The 23,383-nt window shown below is 49.6% G+C and overlaps 1 protein-coding gene across 1 annotated transcript in view; it reads right to left on the bottom strand.

Moving 5' to 3' along the window:
* Positions 1–463: 463 nt before the first annotated feature.
* Positions 464–23,383, bottom strand: part of LOC134943913 (microfibril-associated glycoprotein 4-like) — a 43,896-nt gene continuing 20,976 nt past the window's right edge. Inside the window, exons 4-6 of the mRNA XM_063932480.1 lie at positions 10,652–10,748; positions 10,346–10,540; positions 464–1,604 (exon numbers count right to left, since the gene is read on the bottom strand). Of these exons, the coding sequence (XP_063788550.1) occupies positions 1,339–1,604; positions 10,346–10,540; positions 10,652–10,748 (558 nt within the window). The 3' untranslated portion in view covers positions 464–1,338. The remainder of the gene's footprint in view (positions 1,605–10,345; positions 10,541–10,651; positions 10,749–23,383) is intronic.

Below are 23,383 nucleotides of genomic sequence, written 5' to 3'. Positions count from 1 at the left end.
TTTTAAAAGATCCACAGGTGGACTCTGTGAGGAGACCTGGAAAACGTGCACTGTTGGTAGCTCTCGAGGACCAAGTTTGGCTACCCCTGGGTTAGCCACGTAGGAGGAAGGTTAGGATTCGGCTGCAGGAAGGGAGGGTAAGAGTTACAGTATGGGGTGGGGGACAGAACATACTTACTTCACCCCAGTCGGGATTTCACATTTCGGGATTCTGCATTATATTGTGACCGTTGGCCTCCCATCTGACGCTCATTCATAATGATCCCCCTCTGGCTTTATGATAAAAGATCATTAGTGTTCTTACACCTGATGTTACCCAGACTCGGGCACATTGGTATCTCATCACTATCCCGGAGTACCACCTTCAGTACGCTCCATATTTTACACAACTTTATATTCGTATAAAAGTCAACAGGATAACAGTTTGCTTTATTTTTGCTTAGCTTTTATTTATGTAGTGCTTCTTATGCCATTATACATAAAGATATTGAGTGAGCGCAGAGTAAGATGTAAAAGGCTCTAATTCAGATCCTGTCAGCTCTAACGCACAATGGTGGTCATTCGGAGTTGATCGCTAGCTGCATTTGTTGGCAGCGCAGCAATCAGGCTATAAAATGGCAGTTCTACGCATGCGTATGTAGCGCAATGCACACGCGCGTCGTACGGGCACAACGAACGATGTCGTTTCACACAGGGTCTAGCGAAGCATTTCAGTCGCACTGCTGGACGCAGAGTGATTGACATGAAGTGGGCGTTTCTGGGTGTCAACTGACCGTTTTCAGGGAGTTTTCGGAAAAACGCAGGCGTGCCAGGAAAAATGCAGGCGTAGCTGGGTGAACGCAGGGCGTGTTTGTGATGTCAAAACAGGAACTGAACAGTCTGAAGTGATTGCAAGCGCGGAGTAGATTTAGAGCTACTCTGAAACTGCACAAAAAAAACTTTGTAGCCGCTCTGTGATACTTTTGTTCGCACTTCTGCTAAGCTAAAATACACTCCCAGTGGGAGGCGGCATAGCATTTGCACGGCTGCTAAAAACAGCTAGCGAGCGATCAACTCGGAATGACCACCATAGCGCTAGGTGCCATTGTGCAGTATGGGTCCTGCGTCATTCGATGCACTACAGCTGAAGACGTCAGTAGATTATACATTTGGGGCCGGGTAGGGGTGTCGCCTCTGTTTTGGGGGAAACCGATACCAGGATCCCCATTGGAAGATGGAGATTCCCCGGCCTCTTGGTCAGAGCGGTGGCAGCAGTAAAAGAAATGAAGAACAGAAAGGTGGGGCTGCTTTGTCTTTCATTGAGCAGCGTGGTAATGCTTATGATGCCATATGTGGGATCTACTGCACCATCTCTTCTTTCTTCACTGCAATCTTCATCTCACTCTTCATGAGAGAGTAGAATTGCCCTCTGAAGCCGGCCCATGTCATGCCGGTGGCATACTGGGTGGTGGTGCCTCTCAGGTATAAGCCGTTGAGGTTGGAGCTGTGGCAATTCTTGTACCAGGAAGCTCCTTTAAATATCTCTGCACAGTTTGCTGCAGTTGTGTCTCTGTCATTGTCATAAGTGGAGAAATTCATCCCGTTCTGAGAGTCTAGACAGTCTTCTGTAAAGGGGGAACACCATTTTAGTTCCTTACTATTCAGACAGATGAGATGAATGTCTGTGTCTCTGCTTACTCTCAGGTACTGTGATTCTCCTTAGGTGATTAATTTACTTTTATAAATAATTATGTACTAATCACTCTATGTAAAATATATTTCTCCTACGTTCTAGAGGATGCTGGGGTCCACATTAGTACCATAAGGGTATAGACGGGTCCACTAGGAGCCACTGGCACTTTAAGAGTTTGAGAGTGTGAGCTGGCTCCTCCCTCTATGCCCCTCCTACCAGACTCAGTTTAGAAAATGTGCCTGGAGGAGCCGGTCACAGCTAGGGGAGCTTCTTTAGTTTTAATATTTTTTTTCTAAGAGTTATTTAGGCACAGGGAGGCTGCTGGCAACAGCCTCCCTGCTCCGTGGGCCTAAGGGGGGGAGTAGTGTCCGCCCTGAGAGGTCTGAGCCACGACCTCTACTGACAGGACACTGAGCTCCTGAGGGTGATGATCATTAGCCGCCCCAGGCGACTGCTCACTCCCACAGCATGCCGACACTCCCTTACAGAGCCAGAAGATTCCGGTGGCGAGTGAGTCACCGGCCGCCCTGGCAAGCGGGGAGCCGGTGTGAAGATGGCGGCCACAGGGTAGGAGCGCAGTATTAACTGCACTCCGGAGGCTCAGCGGTACATAGTGCGGCACTGTGAGGGGCGCCCAGGGCCGGTGCAAGGTTTCTCAGCACCCTAGGCTAATCGACAGCACAACCCCCCCTCCCCCACCAAAATACTAAGCCCCTCAGCTGAAAATGTTTATCACATATATAAAATTTGGACCCATCCTACACGCCACATTATTGGTTCCCCAAATGACATAGAGAGCAGACAGGGGTGTATCAGGGGCATAGGGAGTAGTCAGGGGCATAGGGAGCAGTCAGGGGTGTATCAGGGACATAGGTAGCAGTCAGCGGTGTAACAGGGACATAGGGAGTAGTCAGGGGCATAGGGAGCAGTCAGGGGTGTATCAGGGACATAGGTAGCAGTCAGGGGTGTATCAGGGACATAGGGAGCAGTCAGCGGTCTATCAGGGACATAGGGAGCAGTCAGCGGTCTATCAGGGACATAGGGAGCAGTCAGCGGTCTATCAGGGACATAGGGAGCAGTCAGCGGTCTATCAGGGGCATAGGGAGCAGTCAGCGGTGTATCAGGGACATAGGGAGCAGTCAGGGGCATAGGGAGCAGTCAGGGGTGTATCAGGGACATAGGGAGCAGTCGGCGGTCTATCAGGGACATAGGGAGCAGTCAGTGGTCTATCAGGGACATAGGTAGCAGTCAGCGGTGTATCAGGGACATAGGGAGCAGTCAGGGGCATAGGGAGTAGTCAGGGGTGTATCAGGGACATAGGGAGCAGTCAGGGGCATAGGGAGTAGTCAGTGGTCTATCAGGGACATAGGGAGCAGTCAGGGGCATAGGGAGTAGACAGTGGTCTATCAGGGACATAGGGAGCAGTCAGGGGCATAGGGAGTAGTCAGTGGTCTATCAGGGACATAGGGAGCAGTCAGGGGCAAAGGGAGTAGTCAGTGGTGTATCAGGGACATAGGGAGTAGTCAGGGGTGTATCAGGGACAAAGGGAGCAGTCAGGGGCATAGGGAGTAGTCAGTGGTCTATCAGGGACATAGGGAGCAGTCAGGGACATAGGGAGCAGTCAGCGGTCTATCAGGGACATAGGGAGCAGTCAGGGGTGTATCAGGGACATAGGGAGCAGTCAGCGGTCTATCAGGGACATAGGGAGCAGTCAGCGGTCTATCAGGGACATAGGGAGCAGTCAGTGGTCTATCAGGGACATAGGAAGCAGTCAGCGGTCTATCAGGGACATAGGGAGCAGTCAGCGGTCTATCAGGGACATAGGGAGCAGTCAGCGGTCTATCAGGGACATAGGGAGCAGTCAGCGGTCTATCAGGGACATAGGGAGCAGTCAGGGGTGTATCAGGGACATAGGGAGCAGTCAGCGGTGTATCAGGGACATAGGGAGCAGTCAGCGGTGTATCAGGGACATAGGGAGCAGTCAGCGGTCTATCAGGGACATAGGGAGCAGTCAGCGGTCTATCAGGGACATAGGGAGCAGTCAGCGGTCTATCAGGGACATAGGGAGCAGTCAGCGGTCTATCAGGGACATAGGGAGCAGTCAGCGGTCTATGAGGGACATAGGGAGCAGTCAGCGGTCTATGAGGGACATAGGGAGCAGTCAGCGGTCTATCAGGGACATAGGGAGCAGTCAGCGGTCTATCAGGGACATAGGGAGCAGTCAGCGGTCTATCAGGGACATAGGGAGCAGTCAGCGGTCTATCAGGGACATAGGGAGCAGTCAGGGGTCTATCAGGGACATAGGGAGCAGTCAGGGGTGTATCAGGGGCATAGGGAGCAGTCAGTGGTGTATCAGGGACATAGGGAGCAGTCAGCGGTCTATCAGGGACATAGGGAGCAGTCAACGGTCTATCAGGGACATAGGGAGCAGTCAGCGGTCTATCAGGGACATAGTCAGCGGTCTATCAGGGACATAGGGAGCAGTCAGGGGCATACGAAGTAGTCAGGGGCATAGGGAGCAGTCAGGGGCATAGGGAGTAGTCAGGGGTGTATCAGGGACATAGGGAGCAGTCAGGGGCATAGGGAGTAGTCAGGGGTGTATCAGGGACATAGGGAGCAGTCAGGGGCATACGAAGTAGTCAGGGGCATAGGGAGCAGTCAGGGGCATAGGGAGTAGTCAGGGGTGTATCAGGGACATAGGGAGCAGTCAGGGGCATAGGGAGTAGTCAGGGGTGTATCAGGGACATAGGGAGCAGTCAGGGGCATAGGGAGTAGTCAGGGGTGTATCAGGGACATAGGGAGCAGTCAGGGGCATAGGGAGTAGTCAGGGGTGTATCAGGGGCATAGGGAGTAGTCAGGGACATAGGGAGCAGTCAGCGGTCTATCAGGGACATAGGGAGCAGTCAGCGGTCTATCAGGGACATAGGGAGTAGTCAGGGGTCTATCAGGGACATAGGGAGCAGTCAGCGGTCTATCAGGGACATAGGGAGCAGTCAGCGGTCTATCAGGGACATAGGGAGCAGTCAGCGGTCTATCAGGGACATAGGGAGCAGTCAGCGGTCTATCAGGGGCATAGGGAGCAGTCAGCGGTGTATCAGGGACATAGGGAGCAGTCAGGGGCATAGGGAGTAGTCAGGGGTGTATCAGGGACATAGGGAGCAGTCAGGGGCATAGGGAGCAGTCAGGGGTGTATCAGGGACATAGGGAGCAGTCGGCGGTCTATCAGGGACATAGGGAGCAGTCAGTGGTCTATCAGGGACATAGGGAGTAGTCAGCGGTGTATCAGGGACATAGGGAGCAGTCAGAGGTCTATCAGGGACATAGGGAGCAGTCAGCGGTCTATCAGGGACATAGGGAGCAGTCAGCGGTCTATCAGGGACATAGGGAGTAGTCAGCGGTGTATCAGGGACATAGGGAGCAGTCAGCGGTGTATTAGGGACATAGGGAGCAGTCAGCGGTCTATCAGGGACATAGGGAGCAGTCAGTGGTCTATCAGGGACATAGGGAGCAGTCAGCCGTCTATCAGGGACATAGGGAGCAGTCAGCGGTCTATCAGGGACATAGGGAGCAGTCAGTGGTCTATCAGGGACATAGGGAGCAGTCAGCGGTCTATCAGGGACATAGGGAGCAGTCAGCGGTCTATCAGGGACATAGGGAGCAGTCAGCAGTCTATCAGGGACATAGGAAGCAGTCAGCGGTCTATCAGGGACATAGGGAACAGTCAGCGGTCTATCAGGGACATAGGGAGCAGTCAGGGGTCTATCAGGGGCATAGGGAGCAGTCAGGGGTCTATCAGGGGCATAGGGAGCAGTCAGCGGTGTATCAGGGACATAGGGAGCAGTCAGGGGCATAGGAAGTAGTCAGGGACATAGGGAGCAGTCAGGGGCATAGGGAGTAGTCAGGGGTGTATCAGGGACATAGGGAGCAGTCAGGGGCATAGGGAGTAGTCAGTGGTCTATCAGGGACATAGGGAGCAGTCAGGGGTGTATCAGGGACATAGGGAGCAGTCGGCGGTCTATCAGGGACATAGGGAGCAGTCAGTGGTCTATCATGGACATAGGGAATAGTCAGCGGTGTATCAGGGACATAGGGAGCAGTCAGGGGCATAGGGAGTAGTCAGTGGTCTATCAGGGACATAGGGAGCAGTCAGGGGCATAGGGAGTAGTCAGTGGTCTATCAGGGACATAGGGAGCAGTCAGGGGCATAGGGAGTAGTCAGTGGTCTATCAGGGACATAGGGAGCAGTCAGGGGTGTATCAGGGACATAGGGAGTAGTCAGCGGTGTATCAGGGACATAGGGAGCAGTCAGGGGTGTATCAGGGGCATAGGGAGCAGTCAGTGGTCTATCAGGGACATAGGGAGCAGTCAGTGGTCTATCAGGGACATAGGGAGTAGTCAGCGGTGTATCAGGGACATAGGGAGCAGTCAGCGGTGTATCAGGGACATAGGGAGCAGTCAGGGGTGTATCAGGGACATAGGGAGCAGTCAGCGGTCTATCAGGGACATAGGGAGTAGTCAGCGGTGTATCAGGGACATAGGGAGCAGTCAGGGGTGTATCAGGGACATAGGGAGCAGTCAGCGGTCTATCAGGGACATAGGGAGCAGTCAGTTGTCTATCAGGGACATAGGGAGCAGTCAGCGGTCTATCAGGGACGTAGGGAGCAGTCAGCGGTCTATCAGGGACATAGGGAGCAGTCAGTGGTCTATCAGGGACATAGGGAGCAGTCAGCGGTCTATCAGGGACATAGGGAGCAGTCAGCGGTCTATCGGGGACATAGGGAGCAGTCAGCGGTCTATCAGGGACATAGGGAGCAGTCAGCGGTCTATCAGGGACATAGGGAGCAGTCAGGGGTGTATCAGGGACATAGGGAGCAGTCAGCGGTCTATCAGGGACATAGGGAGCAGTCAGCGGTCTATCAGGGACATAGGGAGCAGTCAGCGGTCTATCAGGGACATAGGGAGCAGTCAGCGGTCTATCAGGGACATAGGGAGCAGTCAGTGGTGTATCAGGGACATAGGGAGCAGTCAGCGGTCTATCAGGGACATAGGGAGCAGTCAGCGGTCTATCAAGGACATAGGCAGCAGTCAGCGGTCCATCAGGGACATAGGGAGCAGTCAGCGGGCTATCAGGGACATAGGGAGCAGTCAGGGGTGTATCTGGGACATAGGGAGCAGTCAGCGGGCTATCAGGGACATAGGGAGCAGCCAGGGGCATAGGAAGTAGTCAGGGACATAGGTAGCAGTCAGGGGCATAGGAAGTAGTCAGGGGTGTATCAGGGACATAGGGAGCAGTCAGGGGCATAGGGAGTAGTCAGGGGTGTATCAGGGACATAGGGAGCAGTCAGGGGCATAGGGAGTAGTCAGGGGTGTATCAGGGACATAGGGAGCAGTCAGGGGCATAGGGAGCAGTCAGGGGTGTATCAGGGACATAGGGAGCAGTCAGGGGCATAGAGAGTAGTCAGGGGTGTATCAGGGACATAGGGAGCAGTCAGGGACATAGGGAGCAGTCAGCGGTCTATCAGGGACATAGGGAGCAGTCAGCAGTCTATCAGGGACATAGGGAGCAGTCAGCGGTCTATCAGGGACATAGGGAGCAGTCAGCGGTCTATCAGGGACATAGGGAGCAGGCAGTGGTCTATCAGGGACATAGGGAGCAGTCAGCGGTCTATCAGGGACATAGGGAGCAGTCAGCGGTCTATCAGGGACATAGGGAGCAGTCAGTGGTCTATCAGGGACATAGGGAGCAGTCAGGGGCATAGGGAGTAGTCAGGGGTCTATCAGGGACATAGGGAGCAGTCAGCAGTCTATCAGGGACATAGGGAGCAGTCAGCGGTCTATCAGGGACATAGGGAGCAGTCAGTGGTCTATCAGGGACATAGGGAGCAGTCTGGGGCATAGGGAGTAGTCAGGGGTGTATCAGGGACATAGGGAGCAGTCAGCGGTTTATCAGGGACATAGGGAGCAGTCAGCGGTCTATCAGGGACATAGGGAGCAGTCAGCGGTCTATCAGGGACATAGGGAGCAGTCAGCGGTGTATCACTGGCATAGGGAGCAGTCAGCGGTCTATCAGGGACATAGGGAGCAGTCAGCGGTCTATCAGGGACATAGGGAGCAGTCAGCGGTCTATCAGGGACATAGGGAGCAGTCAGCGGTCTATCAGGGACATAGGGAGCAGTCAGCGGTCTATCAGGGACATAGGGAGCAGTCAGCTGTCTATCAGGGACATAGGGAGCAGTCAGCGGTCTATCAGGGACATAGGGAGCAGTCAGCGGTCTATCAGGGACATAGGGAGCAGTCAGCGGTCTATCAGGGACATAGGGAGCAGTCAGCGGTCTATCAGGGACATAGGGAGCAGTCAGCGGTCTATCAGGGACATAGGGAGCAGTCAGTGGTGTATCAGGGGCATTGGGAGCAGTCAGGGGCATAGGGTGCAGTAAGGGGCATAGGGAGCAGTCAGGGGCATAGGGAGTAGTCAGCGGTGTATCAAGGACATAGGGTGCAGTAAGGGGCATAGAGAGCAGTCAGCAGTGTATCAGGGACATAGGGAGCAGTCGGCGGTGTATCCGGGACATAGGGAGCAGTCAGTGGTGTATCCGGGACATAGGGAACACTCAGGGGCATAGGGACCAGTCAAGGGCGTATCCGGGGCATAGGGAACACTCAGGGACATAGGCAGCAGTCAGGGGTGTATCAGGTGCATAGGGAGCAGTAAGGGGCATAGGGAGCAGTCAGTGGTGTATCCGGGACATAGGGAACACTCAGGGGCATAGGGACCAGTCAAGGGCGTATCCGGGGCATAGGGAACACTCAGGGACATAGGCAGCAGTCAGGGGTGTATCAGGTGCATAGGGAGCAGTAAGGGGCATAGGGAGCAGTCAGGGGTGCAGAATGCTGTAGGGCATGGGGCTGTACTAGTGAACTGCTGCGAGTGTACATCAGGCAAGCAGAGTCAGTGACAGTCACTGACTTACCTGAAGTAGCAGCTCCAGTCCCGGTGTCCTGGCCTCCTGTGTCCAATGCTGAGGCTCCTGTAATGACCACTCCCTGTGGATGGTCCTGACTTCCACACCAACCTCGGATGATCAGGGTCAGATGAGCTTTATCATAGAGGCGGCCACTGGTCCCTGGGGAGGGGTCAGCCAGCGACCCGGATGTGCATTGTAAGCTTAGCCGGCCCCAGCGATGTGCACTGGAGCTGGCTTAGAGTCAGAAGCACCCTGCCTGAGCATCAGCCTCTAAGAAACGTTCCGGCTCTTGATGCTGGGGGCTCCTACAGGCGGGTGCTGGGCGGCAAATAAATACGTTTCTATACACCACTGGCACCCGGCTTCCAGCAGCGCTGTGGCCGGATTGTGGTTCCGCCGGAGGGAGAAAATCTAAAAATCTACATGGTCATCGGGTCGGGTGGGGGAGGGAGAGTGGGGGGAGTGAGCAAGCAACGACGGAGGGGCAAGTGGCTCTAACCCAGCTGATCTGACACCGGGTTAGCAGGGAACGGGTCCCCCTCACATCCCTCATGTCGAGCAGAGTCACTTACTTAATTTTTTTTTTTGCATCAGCGCCGCCCTTCAAGTGCCGGCGCCCATAGGCAGCTGCCTAAAGCTGCCTAATGGTAGCGCCGGCTCTGGGGGCGCCCTGAGCCAGCGCCTATACCCTACACTGGTCGCAAGCCTGTCAAGGACCTCGGTTACACTGCCAGCAACAATACTCATGCCAGTACAAAACACTGAAGAGTGGGAAGCAGCTCCACGTTAAGGGGACGGAGCTTCTCCTCAGAGTGGACCCAGCAGCGTTCAGCGCCATTTTCTTTCCTGCAGATCCTCTACAGAGACGCTGACAGGGAAAGCAGTCCCTCCAAGTAACTCCAGCTATCCTGTGCGGTACCAGCGGGTTGTAGAAGGGGGGAGGCTGTGTAAATACTGTGTAGTCTATTAAGGTACACAGTGCCGGGTAGTTGTATTGTATCTACCTAGGAAAACGCTGTGTGTGGGTGGGATCCAATCTCTGTGTCTCTCTGTGGCATACTTGGGGGGGAAACTGTGTCTGACATTTCGTGTGTGTGTGTGTGTGTGTGTGTGTCTGTGTGTGTGTGTGTGTCTGTGTGTGTGGTGTGTGCGTGTGTGTGTGTGTGTGTTTATTGTCTCACATAGCCATGTCTAGGGACTCTGGGGGTCATAGAGTGCCAGTGGCTCCTAGTGGACCCGTCTATACCCCTATGGTACTAATGTTGACCCCAGCATCCTCTACAGACTACTAGAAAAGGATTTACCCGTAGGTAATTAAAATCCTGTTTAATAAGGAATTAAACAGAAGAACAAATTGAATTGCCAGATTTTACCAGTTGGCCTGGCTCATGCGTATTGCAGATTTACATACATTTCATGTTTCTCTTAAGTTTTCACAAATGTTGGTTGTCTACTCTAGGCCAACCAAATAGATCATCACTGGATTCCTGTAGATCACTACGGACCTTTGCCCAATCTATTAGACTCTTGAATATCATAGAGACTCTTGAATTAGGAGGCTATTTGCATGACTTCTTCTGATAAAGTCAGAAATTTCCTGCAAGGTATTTACTTGCCTTGGGTCTCAGGCTTTCTTTACTCCCCACAGCAGTCCTCCTTTACTTCAAAGACTTACTATAAAAATGAATTTGGAGGTTTTTGTCACTTACGAATAGGCCTGTTTTTATCCCCCTCCTGAAATCCAGCGATGTGCAGTTTATAGCCGTCTTCCTCAGGAGACACGGCCAGAGGAGAGATGGAGAAGGTATCATAAGTCACAAAACGGGCATCGTTGTCAAAATCCTCCAGGTTGATTTGAAGACGGTAGGACCTCTTTTGGGTGAGAAGGTGAATGCTCTTCAGACCTGGACAGAATGGAAAGGAGAGTTTCTACATAACATCTTATTATTTTTACAGGACTGAGAATGGGCAGGGTAGGGGGGGATTCTCAGGTAAGTATCAAATGAAGGACTTACCCAGCCAGTACTCTCCATCTGCTCGGCCAAATCCATATTTATAGTCCTTCCAACCACGGTAAAAACTCACACTTCCATTAAACCTCTTCTGGAACACCTGGAGATGAGAAGATTAAGACGCTCAGGGGAAAAGTATATAGGACTTCACTCTCAGCACCCCTCTAAGCACTTCTCCCCACTGTAATCTGTCCGGACCACCTTTATTCCCCTATAGATTTGGCGCATGTTCACAAGATTGTTTTACCCCTTTTCTTTTTTTGTCTGTAATGTCTCATTTGTTTCCAGTTGTAAAGCCTTGTGGCATTTCATAGCAATAACTGGGACACTTTTCATCTCATGTGAGGGGACAAAAAGAGAACGCCTCTAAGTGAAATATTTATCAAAACTTGGCGAGAGATACATTGGAGAGAGGTAAAGTACCAAACAACCAGCTTCTAGCTGTCATTTTTCAAACACAGCCTGTCACAGGGCAGTTATGAGCTGATTGGCTTGGACTTTATCTCCATCCACTCTCCAAGGCTTAGAAAATAGACCCCTTTATCGCCGTCAAGTTTCTCTCTCTACAAGGCTTAGTACATAGACCCCTATGTATAAACAGCCAACCAGCTCCTGTCACTTTTCAAACACAGCCTGTAACAGGGCAGTTAGAGCTGATTGGTTGGTATTTTATCTCTCTCCACTTTACCCCTCTCCACGTTATGATAAATCTCCCCCATCGTATCCCTAACCAGCCTCAGCCTGGGTTGATTCACCATAACAGTGAGACCTCCTGTCCCCTGTACAGTAAATTTTAAGTGCAAATGACAGCAACCCCCTCTCACATTGAAAAGCTGTTATGTACTTCCAGATCCCATTAGGGGGATGCAGGTAATATCCCAGAGGATGGGATCCTCGGCGGTCGATATACTGACACCAGAATCCCGAAGGACGGCATAATCCTGACGTTTAAATCCCAACGGAGATGAGGATCCCGGCGTCAAAATATCGACAGCCAGAATCCTGATAGTTCTTCCAGCTGGACCCACTTGCATCCTACTGTGGGAAGCGGGTGGGGGGGTGGAAGGTTAGGTTTAGGCATTAGGAGGGGAGTTGGGGTTAGGGTGTAGGGATGGGAAGGGGATGGTTAGGTACCGGGAAGGAGCGGTCAGGGTTGGGCACTTACAAGGGGAGGTTAGGCACCAAGCGGGGAAAGTTAGGTTTAGGCAGCGGGGAAAGGAGGGTTAGGCACCACCGGGGAGGATTAGGATTAGTCACCACACGGGAGGATTAGGGTTAGCTACCACCGGGGTAGGTTAGGTTTAGGCACCCACTGGGAGTCAGGAGATTTTATATCTTCTTATAGTGACTTATTTCATATTAGGGATGAGTGGGTTCGGATCTCAGAGATCTGAACCCCCCAAATTTCATGCTCCGGGACAGGATCCGAGCCCGGTCGGGACTTCCCACCAGACTCGGAAACCAGAACGAGGCAAAATGTCATTATCCCGCTGTCGTATTCTCACAGGATTTGGATTATATATAAACAGCCACGCGTCGCCGCCATTTTCACTCCAGTCCTGGAGAGTGTAGTGAGAGGACGTGTCTCCTCAGTGTATGTGCGGGAAAGTGGAATGGCGACCTGCTCTTTTTTATCAGTCCTGTGGTGCTGTCCTGTGCTGCATCAGTCCAGTGGTGGTGTCCTGTGCTGCCATAAGTCCAGTAGTGGTGTCCTGTGCTGCCATAAGTCCAGTGCTGCTGTATAAGTCCAGTCCAGTGGTGGTGTCTTGTGCTGCATCAGTCCAGTGGTGGTGTCCTGTGCTGCCATAAATCCAGTACTGCTGCTGTATAAGTCCAGGGGTACTGCCATATAAGTCCTGGGGTACTGCCATATAATTCCAGTGCTGCTGCCGTATAAGTCCAGGAGTACTGCAGTCAAAGTCCAGGGGTACTGCCGTATAAGTCCAGTGGTGCTGTATAAGTCCAGTCCAGTGGTGCTGTCTTGTGTTGCATCAGTCCAGTGGTGGTGTCCTATGCTGCCATAAATCCAGTGGTGGTGTCCTGTGCTGCCATAAATCCAGTGGTGTTGTATAAGTCCAGTCCAGTGGTGCTACATTAGTCCAGCCCAGTGATGCTGTCTTGTGCTGCATCAGTCCAGTGGTGGTGTCCTGTGCTGCCATAAGTCCAGTGCTGCTGCCGTATAAGTCCAGTGGTACTGCCGTATAAGTCCGGCGGTACTGCTATATAACTCCAGTGGTACTGCCGTATAAGTCCAGTGGTGCTGTATATGTCCAGTCCAGTAGTGTTGTCTTGTGCTGTATATTATTTACTCCAAATAAAGGGGTTATTAATATTTAATCCAAATAATATTTACAGGGTTTGCCCTGTGTGGTGTAAGGGTACGCTCTCCTGTGCCGCATATTGGGGGCCATTCAGAGCCATTCATGCCTTTTTTCGCAGCCACTTGATTAGGTCTGAACAGTGCATGCACATGCACCACAATGCGCAGTCGCATCAGCCGCCGGCGATGAGTCTAACGAAGAAAGCGCCGGCGATCGCAAAGAAGATTGACAGGAAGAAAGCGTTTGTAGGCGGCAACTCGACATTTTCTGGGAGTGTCCGGAAAAACACAGGTGTGCCCAGCCATTCCAAAGGAGGATTCCTGACATCACAACCGATGATTGTCGCAGCGGCTGAGTGAGTCCTGGGCTGTGCAGAAACTGCACAAACTTTTGTTTGTGCAGCTTACTGCACAGCTGATCGCACCTTTGCACACACATAACCCCCTTCCACTGAAGGTGGCGATTACCTGGTTGCAGCAGCGCTAAAAACCGCCTGCGTGCGTCCAGGTCTGAATTAGGCCCATTGTTATATAACTCCAGAAAACAATGGAGAACAAAAATTTGGAGGATAAAATAGGGAAAGATCAAGAATCACTTCCTTCTAGTGCTGAAGCTGCTGCCACTAGCCACAGGGCCGTAACTAGGGGGGGCTAAGGGGGAATGCGCCCAGGGTGCAGGATTTCAGGGGGTGCCAAGGAGTTAGTGGAGCAAGGTTTTTTTTTTCCCAACCGGCAGTGCTGTGCTGCTCCAGTGAGACAGCAGACAGCTTCCAGGGCAATGTCTCTGACCCACCTGTCTGCCCGCAGCGTACAAGCTATAGAAGTGCACTGTGCTCCATGTTGGCAGTATCAACCTCCGCTTTGCCTCCCAGATGGGGGGATTTGGTGTAGCTTATAGTGGGGTGTAGTACAGTGATGTATTGTACCATATAGGGTATGTAGTGTAGTAATGTATTGCAGTATATAGGGGCATGTAGTGCACTGATGTGGTGTAACATATAAGGGGATGTAGTGTAGCATATAGGGTATGTAGTGCACTGATGTGGTGTAACATATAAGGGGATGTAGTGTAGCAAATAGGGTATGTAGTGCACTGATGTGGTGTAACATATAAGGGGATGTAGTGTAGGGATTTAGTGTAGCATATAGGGTATGTAGTGCAGTGGATAGGGGCATGTAGTGTAGTGATGTAGTTCAGCAGGAAGGAGATGTAGTAATAGTGATGTAGGGCAGTGGATAGGGGAATGTAGTGCAGTGATGAAGTGTTATAATATAGTGCAATGTATGGGGACACACAGACAAGCATGTTCTGTAGTTGTACACGCTGGCGGCGCATGTGACGCATTCGGAATTCGAGGCACATAGGGGAATATTGTCCAGTAGTATCCCCTTTTTCAAAAATTTTAGATAATCTGATTATTTTAGAATGATATGGCCTCTATTGTTTTTGTTGTTGTTATTATTATTATTATTATTATTATTTATTTATTTATTTATTTAGTTTTACTGACTTGCCCCGGGTGACGAAAATCCTAGTTTCGGCCCTGCTAGCCATGACATAGATGATGAAATGCCATCAACGTCATCCGCCTAGGCCGATGCCCAATGTCATAGTAAAGGGCATGTAAAATCCAAAAAAGCCAAAGTTCAGTAAAATAACCCAAAAATATAAATTTAAATCGTCTGAGGAGAAGCGTAAACTTCCCAATATGCCATTTACGACACGGAATGGCAAGGAACGGCTAAGGCCCTGGCCTACGTTCAGGACTAGTGGTTCAGCTTCACATGACGATGGAAGCCCTCATCCTCCTGCTAGAAAAATGAAAAGAGTGTGCGTTCTAAGATGGTATCACAAATCCCCAAGGAGAGTCCAAGTGTGTCGGCGGTTGCGATGTCTGACGTTCCCAACATTGGATGGGAAGAGGTGGCTACCTAGCTACTTCTCTGCTTCCACTATTTGCACGCCCCCTGCAAGTGCTGGAAGGAGCACCCACAGTCCATTTCTGATATTCAAACTGAGGATGTCACTGTTGAAGTACACCAGGACGAGGATATGGGTGTTGCTGGCGCTGAGGAGGAAGTTGACAAGGAGGATTCTGATGTGGTTTGTTTGTGTCAGGCACCAGGGGAGACAGTTTTTGTCCATAGGATGAATAAGCCCATTGTGATACCTGGGCAAAATACCAAAAAAGCCACCTCTTTGGTGTGGAATTATTTCTCCACAAATCCGGACAACAGGTGTCAAGCCATGTGTTGCCTTTGTCAATCCGTAATAAGTAGGGGTAAGGACGTTAACCACCTAGGAACATCATTCCTTATACGTCACCTGCACCGCATACATCAGAAGTCATTATCAAGTTCAGAAACTTTGGATAAGAGCGTAAGCAGTCCACTGACACCCAAATCCCTTCTTCCTTTTGTACCCAAGCTCCTGCAAGCCACACCACCAACTCCCTCAGTGTCAATTTCCTCCTCAGTCAGGAATGTCAGTAGTCCTGCAGACCATGTCACTGGCATGATTGACGAGTCCTCTCCTAACCAAGATTTCTCTGGAGGATTCATGAGTAGTACACCTACTGCTGCTGCCGCTGCTGTTGTTGCTGCTTGGAGTCGATCGTCATCCCAGAGGTGAAGTCGGAAGACAACTTGTACTATTTCAACTAAGCAATTGGCTGTCCAACAGTCCTTTGTGAGGAAGATGAAATATGACAGAAGTCATCTTGGTGCAAAGCGGATAACTGAGGCCTTGACATCTATGTTGGTGTTAGACGTGCATCCGGTATCCACCACTAGTATAGTGGGATTTAGAGAATTGATGGAGGTAGTGTGTCCCTGGTTCCAAATCCTATCTAGATTCCACTTCACCAGGAAAGTGACTCCCGGACTGTACAGCGCATATTAAGAAAAGTGTCCTCAGTGTCCTGAAAAATGCGGTTTTTCCCAGTGTCCACTTAACCAGTGGAGCAGGGAAAACTAAGGACAACATGATTGTAACAGCCCACTGGGAAGATGTATTGCCTTCCACAGCAACAACAGCAGCAAACACCAACTCGTTCTTAGGCAGGCTATGCTGTGTATTACCGGTTTCCATAAGAGGCACACCGCTGACAACCTCTTACGGAAACTAAGGGACATCATTGCACATTGGCTTACCCCGCTTAGACTCTCCTGGGGATTTGTGATATCGGACAACGCCACCAATATTGTGCGTACATTACATCTGGGCAAAGTCCAGTATGTCCTATGTTTTGCACATACAATTAATTTGGTGGTGCAGTATTCTTAGAAAAATTACAAGCGCATGTAGGAGATGCTGTCGGTGGCCCGAAAAATTGCATGACACTTTCGACATTCAGCGTGTCGAAGACTGGAGTGCCAGCAAACACTCCTGAACCTGCCCTGCCATCAACTGAAGCAAGAGGTGGTAACAAAGTGGAATTCAACCCTCAATATGCTTCAGGGGATGGAGGAGCAGCAAAAGGCCATATATGCCTATACATCCACCTATGATATAGGCAAAAGAGGGGGAATGCACCTGGCTCAAGCACAGTGGAGAATTATTTCCTTGTGCAAGGTTCTTCAACCCGTCGAACTAGCCACACGTGAAGTCAGTTCACACACTGCCAGTTTGAGTTAGGTTATTCCCGTCATCAGGATTTTGCAAAAGCAGTTGGAGAAATTGAAGGAGGAGCTAAGACAGAGCTATTCCGCTAGGCATGTGGGACTTGTGGATGGAGCCCTTCATTCGCTTTGCCAGGATTCAAGGGTGGTCAATCTGTTGAAATCAGAGCACTACATTTTGGCCACCGTGCTCGATCCTAGGTTTAAAGCCTACGTTGTATCTCTCTTTGCGGTGGACACAAGTCTGCAGAGGTTCAAAGACCTGCTGGTGAGAAAATTGTCAACTCAAGCGGAACGTGACCCGTCAACAGCTCCTCCTCCATTTTCTCTCGCAACTGGGGCTGCAAGTAAAAGGATAAAATTTCTGAGCCCACCCGTGGCGGTGATGCAGGGCAGTCAGGAGCAAGTGTTGACATCTGGTCCGGACTGAAGGAGCTGCCAACAATTACTGATACGTCTACTGTTACTCATATGATGCTGTCACTGTTGAAAGAATGGTGGAGGATTATATGGGTGACAGCATCACTGTAGGCATGTCAGACAGTCCGTACGTATACTGGCAGGAAAAAGAGGCAATTTGGAGGCCCTTGCAGAAACTGGCTTTATTTTACCTAAGTTGCCCCCCTCCAGTGTGTACTCTGAAAGAGTGTTTAGTGCAGCCGGTCACCTTGTCAGCAATCGGCGTACGAGGCTACTTCCACAAAATGTTGAGAAGATGATGTTTATCAAAATGAATTATAAATACCTCCAGGAAGACCTTTACCAGCAATTGCCGCCAGAAAGTACACAGGGACCTGTGATGGTGGATTTCAGTGGGGACAAATTAATACTCTGTGAGGATGAGGATGTAAACACTGAAAGGGGTGAGGAATCGGAGGATGTGAATGAGGATGAGGACGACATCTTGCCTCTGTAGAGCCAGTTTGTGCAAGGAGAGATTAATTGCTTCTTTTTTGGTGGTGGGATTAATTGCTTCTTTTTTGGTGGGGGCCCAAACAAACCAATCATTACAGCCACAGTCGTGTGGCAGACACTGTCACTGAAATTATTGGTTTGTTAAAGTGTGCATGTCCTGTTTATACAACATAAGGGTGGGTGGGAGGGCCCAGGGACAATTCCATCTTGCAACCCTTTTTTTTTCTTTGCATTATGTGCTCTTTGGGTATAGTTTTCAAAACTGCCTTCCTGTCTGCCACTGCAATGCCACTCAAGATGGGCCAGGTGTTTGTACCGCACACTTGTGTCACTTAGCTTAGCCATCCAGCGAGCTCAGTGCACCTCTTTTTTTTTCCTTTGCATTATGTGCTGTTTGGGGCCTATTTTTTAAATCTGCCATCCTGTCTGACACTGCAGTGCCACTCCTAGATGGGCCAGGTGTTTGTGCCGCACACTTGTGTCACTTAGATTAGCCATCCAGCGACCTCAGTGCACCTCTTTTTTGCTTTGCATTATTTGCTGTTTGGGGCCTAGTTTTTAAAACTGCCATCCTGTCTGCCACTGCAGTGCCACTCCTAGATGGGCCAGGTATTTGTGCCTCACTCTTGTGTCGCTTAGCTTAGCCATCCAGCGACCTTGGTGCAACCTTTAGGCCTAAAAACAATATTGTGAGGTGTTCAGAATAGACTGGAAATGGGTGCAAATGTATGTTACTGAGGTTAATAATACCGTAGATCAAAATTACCCCCAAATTCTGTGATTTAAGGTATTTTTATGTTCTTTAAAAAAAAATCAACCAGATCCAAAACCAAAACCCGAAACGGTGGTTTTGGCAAAACCAATCCAGATCCAAAACCAAAACACAAAACATGAAAAATGCCCGACACACATCTCTATTTCATATATTATAAACAGTACAGTATGTTTTCGGGTTTCGGTTTTGGATCTGGAATGGTATTTGAAAAAAAAACATAAAAACAGCTAAAATCACAGAGTTTGGGGGTCATTTTGATCCAACAGTATTAATAACCTCAACAACATTAATTTCCACTCATTTCCAGTCTATTATGAACACCTCACACCTCACAATATTGTTTTTCAACCAAAAGGTTGCACCGAGGTCGCTGGATGACAAAACTAAACGACACAAGTGGGCAGCACAAACACCTGGCCCATCTAGGAGTGGCACTGTAGTGGCAGACAGGATGGCAGTTTTAAAAAATAGGCCCCAAAGAGCACATCATTAAAATGAAGAGGTGCACCGAGGTCGCACGGTGACTAAGCTAAGCAACACAAGTGTGCGACACAAACACCTGGTGTTATGAACTGAGTACCTGGAACTCCGGGGAGTATGCGGCAACCAGGAAGTTCCAGTACTCATGGGTAAAGCTGCAGCTAGAATAGATGACCGCAGTAACTTGTGCTCTACCCCTGACTCTCTTACTCCTCCCAGTGGTCGGTTGGTGCCAGCAGAGCTAGTCTTCTCCTTTAGCAGCCGCGTTTGAATGGGCAAATTAGATCCGCCCAGATTCCGATGTCCCCAGATCTTACGAGGTAACAAGGCACCAACTGAGACTGCGAGGGAGTAAGGGGAAAGCTAACTAACCCTGCAACACAAAATACACAACTGATAATGAAAGCAACAATGCTCTAAGATGTTGTAAACAAATAAACAGTGAGAGCAACAATGCTCTGGGATGTTATAAATAGAAATGCAAGCAAAGAACTGTTTGTGTGGATACTCCACAAAAACCTGAACACAAGGCTGGCTGGATCTGGTCAGGTAATCGATCAGGCTAGGTCGCCAGGTCACGAACACAACACAGGCTGACAGGATCTCCTATGAGCTGAGAGGTTCACACAGAAGCAGGAACTATCACCATCATTTTGGGAGTGACCAGGAAGGGAATATAAATGGAGCTGCACCAATCACTGCACAAACCCTAAATTCCAAAATACCGTGCAGCTGCCCAGCTGCACGTCCCTGTACCACAGCTGAGTACTTAGATACCCAGCAACAAGGAACACAGTCTGCTTCCAGCGTCCCCGTTGCCAGGGATACGGTGGCTCTCAGTGCCCAGCATCATCCTCTTGCTAGGTAAGGGGCAGGGACCAGGAGACCTTGCATCCGGCGTGGCCCATTTAGGAGAGGCACTGTAGCGGCAGACAGCATGGCAGTTTGAAAAACTAGGCCCCAAAGAGCACATAATGCAAAGGGGGAAAAAAACGTGCAAGATGGAACACTTATGTTGTATAAACAGGACATGCACACTTTAACAAACCAATCATTTCAGCGACAGGGTCTGCCACTTGACTGTGACTGAAATGATTGGTTAATTTGGGCCCCCACAAAACAAGCTGGCAAGTAATTGGTCGCTGCACAAACTGGCTCTGCAAAGGCAACATGTCATCCTCATCCTCATCGACCGATTCCTCACCTCCTTCATTGTTGTGTACATCCTCCTCACAGAGTATTATCTCGTCCCCGCTGAAATCCACCATCACAGGTCCCTGTGTACTTTCTGTAGGCAATTGCTGGTAAAGGTCTTCCCGAAAGGATTTGTAATTCATTTTGATGAACATCATCTTATCCACATTGGGTGGAAGTTACCTTCTACGCTTGTTGCTGACAAGGTTACCGGCTGCACTAAACACTCTTTCGAGTACACACTGGAGGGGGGGCAACTTAGGTAAAATAGAGCCAGTTTGTACAGGGGCCTTTAAATTGTCTCTTTTTCCTGCCAGTATACGTACGGACTGTCTGACATGTCTACTTGGATGCTGTCACCGATGTAATCCTACACCATTCTTTCAATGGTGACAGCATCATATGCAGTGACAGTAGACATGCCAGAAATTGTTGGCAGGTCCTTCAGTCCGGACGAGATGTCCAAAGTTGATCCTGCCTGCCCTGCATCACTGCCAGCGGGTTGTTTAGGAATCGGATATCTAAGTTGTTTCCTGGCAGCCCCAGAAAATGAAGAAGGAGCTGTTGAAGGGTCATGTTCCACATCAGCTGACAGTTTTTTTCACCAGCAGGTCTTTTCACCTCCGCAGGCTTGTGTCCACCGGAAAGAGAGACAACATGTAGGCTTTAAACCTAGGATCGAGCATGGTGGCCACAATGTAGTGCTCTGATGTCAACAGATTGACCACCCTCGGATCCTGGCTGGCAAAGCTTCATCCACAAGTCCCACAAACCAAGTGGAATCACTCCGTCTTAGCTCCTGCTTCACTTTCTCCAGCTGTTTCTGCAATAGCCTGATGAGGGGAATGACCTGACTCAAGCTGGCAGTGTCTGAACTGACTTCACATGTGGCAAGTTCGAAGGGCTGGAGAACCTTGCACAACACGTAAATCAAACTCCACTGCGCTTGAGTCTGGTGCATGCCCCCTCTTATGCCTATGTCATAGGTGGATGTATAGGATTGAATTGCCTTTTGCTGCTCCTCCATCCTCTGAAGCATATAGAGGGTTGAGTTCCACCTTGTTACAAAGTCTTGCTTTAGGTTCAAGAGTGGCAGGGCAGGTTTAAGAGTGTTGGCTTGGTGCTCCAGTCTTCAGCACACAGTCGCTGAATGGCGAGAGTGTCCCGAAATTTTTGCACAGCCATCATTTCTCAAAAAATGCTACACCACCAAACTTATTGTGTGAGCAAACCATGGGACATGCTGGAATTTGCCCTGATTTAATGCCCGCACAATATTGGTGGTATTCTCTGATATCACAAATCCCCAGGAGAGTCTAAGTGGGGTAACCCATTGGGCGATAATTTCCCTCACTTTCTCTAAGAGGTTGTCGGCGGTGTGCCTCTTACTGAACCCGGTGACAAACACGTAGCCTACCTTGGAGCGAGCTAGCGTTTCTGAGATGCAGCTACTGGTGCCGCTGCTGTTGTTGCTGTGCAAGGTGATACATCTACCCATTGGGCTGTCACAGTCATATAGTCCTTTGTCTGCCCTGTTAAGTGGACAACTGCATTTTTTAGGACACTGAGGACACTTTTTCTGATGTCTCTGTACATTCTCGGTATTGCCTGCATAGTGAAGTGGAATCTAGATGGAATTTGGTAACGGGGGCACACTACCTCAAACAATTCTCTAAGTCCCACTAAACTAATGGCGGATACCGGACGCACGTCTAGCACCAACATAGTTGTCAAGGCCTCAATTTTCTGCTTCACAACAGGATGACTGCTGTCATATTTCATCTTCCTCGCAAAGGATGTTGGACAGTCAATTGCTCAGTTGAAGTAGTACAAGTGGTTATCCGATTTCACCTCTGGGATGACGATCGACTCCCAGCAGCAACAACAGCAGCAGCAGCACTAAGAGGAAATGGTTTTTATGTTATTATTTATTTATTAACAGTTTCTTATATAGCGCAGCATATTCCGTTGCGCTTAACAATTAGAACAACAGTAATAGAACAAAACTAGGTAAAAACAGACAGACATAGAGGTAGGAAGGCCCTGCTCGCAAGCTTACAATCTATAGGGAAATAGGCATAGATACACAAGGATACCTACCTATTGCATAATGGTCCACCAGATTGCTAGGTTCTTAATGGGTTGTATGATGATACCCCACAAAGTTATCCAAGTGTCAGGAGGGTGTGAGACTAAAGAAAGACAAGATATGTGATGTTATGAATACTCTACAGAGGATGTAATTAGATAGGGAAGCACTGAAGGTTATGTGGGTGGGTCTGGAATTTGATAGGCTTGTTTGAAGAGGTGAGTTTTCAGGGAACATTTAAAGGTTCTTGATCTTTCCCTATTTTATCCTCCAAATTTTTGTTCTCCATTATTTTTCTGGAGTTATATATTAATATGCAGCACACACACATGGCAAAGCCTGTAAAAATTATTTGGATTAAATATTAATAACCCCTTTATTTTGAGTAAATAATATACAACACAGGACAGCACCACTGGAATGACACAAAAGAGCAGGTCGCCACCCCACGCCACTTTCCTGCACAGACACTGAGGAGACATGTCCTCTCGCTACTCTCTCTAGGACTGGAGTGCGGGAGGCGCAATATATACAAAGTCCATATCTCGCGAGAATCTGACAGCGGGATGATGATGTTTCGCCTCGTTCTGGTTTCCGAGTCTGGCAGGAAGTCCTGAGCCAGACTCGGTCCGGGCTTGGAGTGTGAAGTTCGGTTCTCTGAGAACTGAACCCGCTCTTTCCTATATAGTAGCTATATTGAAAGATTATTTCATTCTGAAATTTCAGATAGAGGGCCCTACAGTATTATATATTAATTTCCACTAATTTCCAGTCTATTCTGAACACCTCACATCTCACAAGATTGTTTTTAGGCCTAAAGCTTGCAGCGAGGTAGCTGGATGACTAATCTAATGGACAGCAGTGGGCGGCACACACATGTGGCACTTAAACTTCCAACGTGGCACATCTAGGAAACAGAATGGCACTGCAGTGGCAGACAGGGCGGCAGTTTAATAAACTATACAAATGTTTGTCGTCTACACAAGAAGACAGTCAGCAATGCTCCAAACATCGCATAATGCAAGGAAAAGAGGTGCAAGATGGAATTATCCTTGTGCCTTGCCACACACCCTTATGTTGTATATATTAAACAGGACATGCAAAGTTTAACAAACCAATCACTTCAGCAAAATGATTGGTTTGTTTGGGCCCCCACCAAACAAGCTGGCAATAACCTCTACATGCACAAACTGGCTCTACATAGGCAAGATTTCATCATCATCATCATCATCATCATCATCATCCGATTCCTCACCCATATCAGCGTGAACATTATCTTCGGTCCAGGGGCCTCCAAATTGCCTTTTTCCCCCCTGCCAGTAGTAAAATGCACTGTCTGAC

Source organism: Pseudophryne corroboree, chromosome 7 (genome assembly GCF_028390025.1).
Source record: "Pseudophryne corroboree isolate aPseCor3 chromosome 7, aPseCor3.hap2, whole genome shotgun sequence".
NCBI classification, from domain to species: domain Eukaryota; kingdom Metazoa; phylum Chordata; class Amphibia; order Anura; family Myobatrachidae; genus Pseudophryne; species Pseudophryne corroboree.
This window is presented reverse-complemented; position numbering and strand designations above follow the sequence as displayed.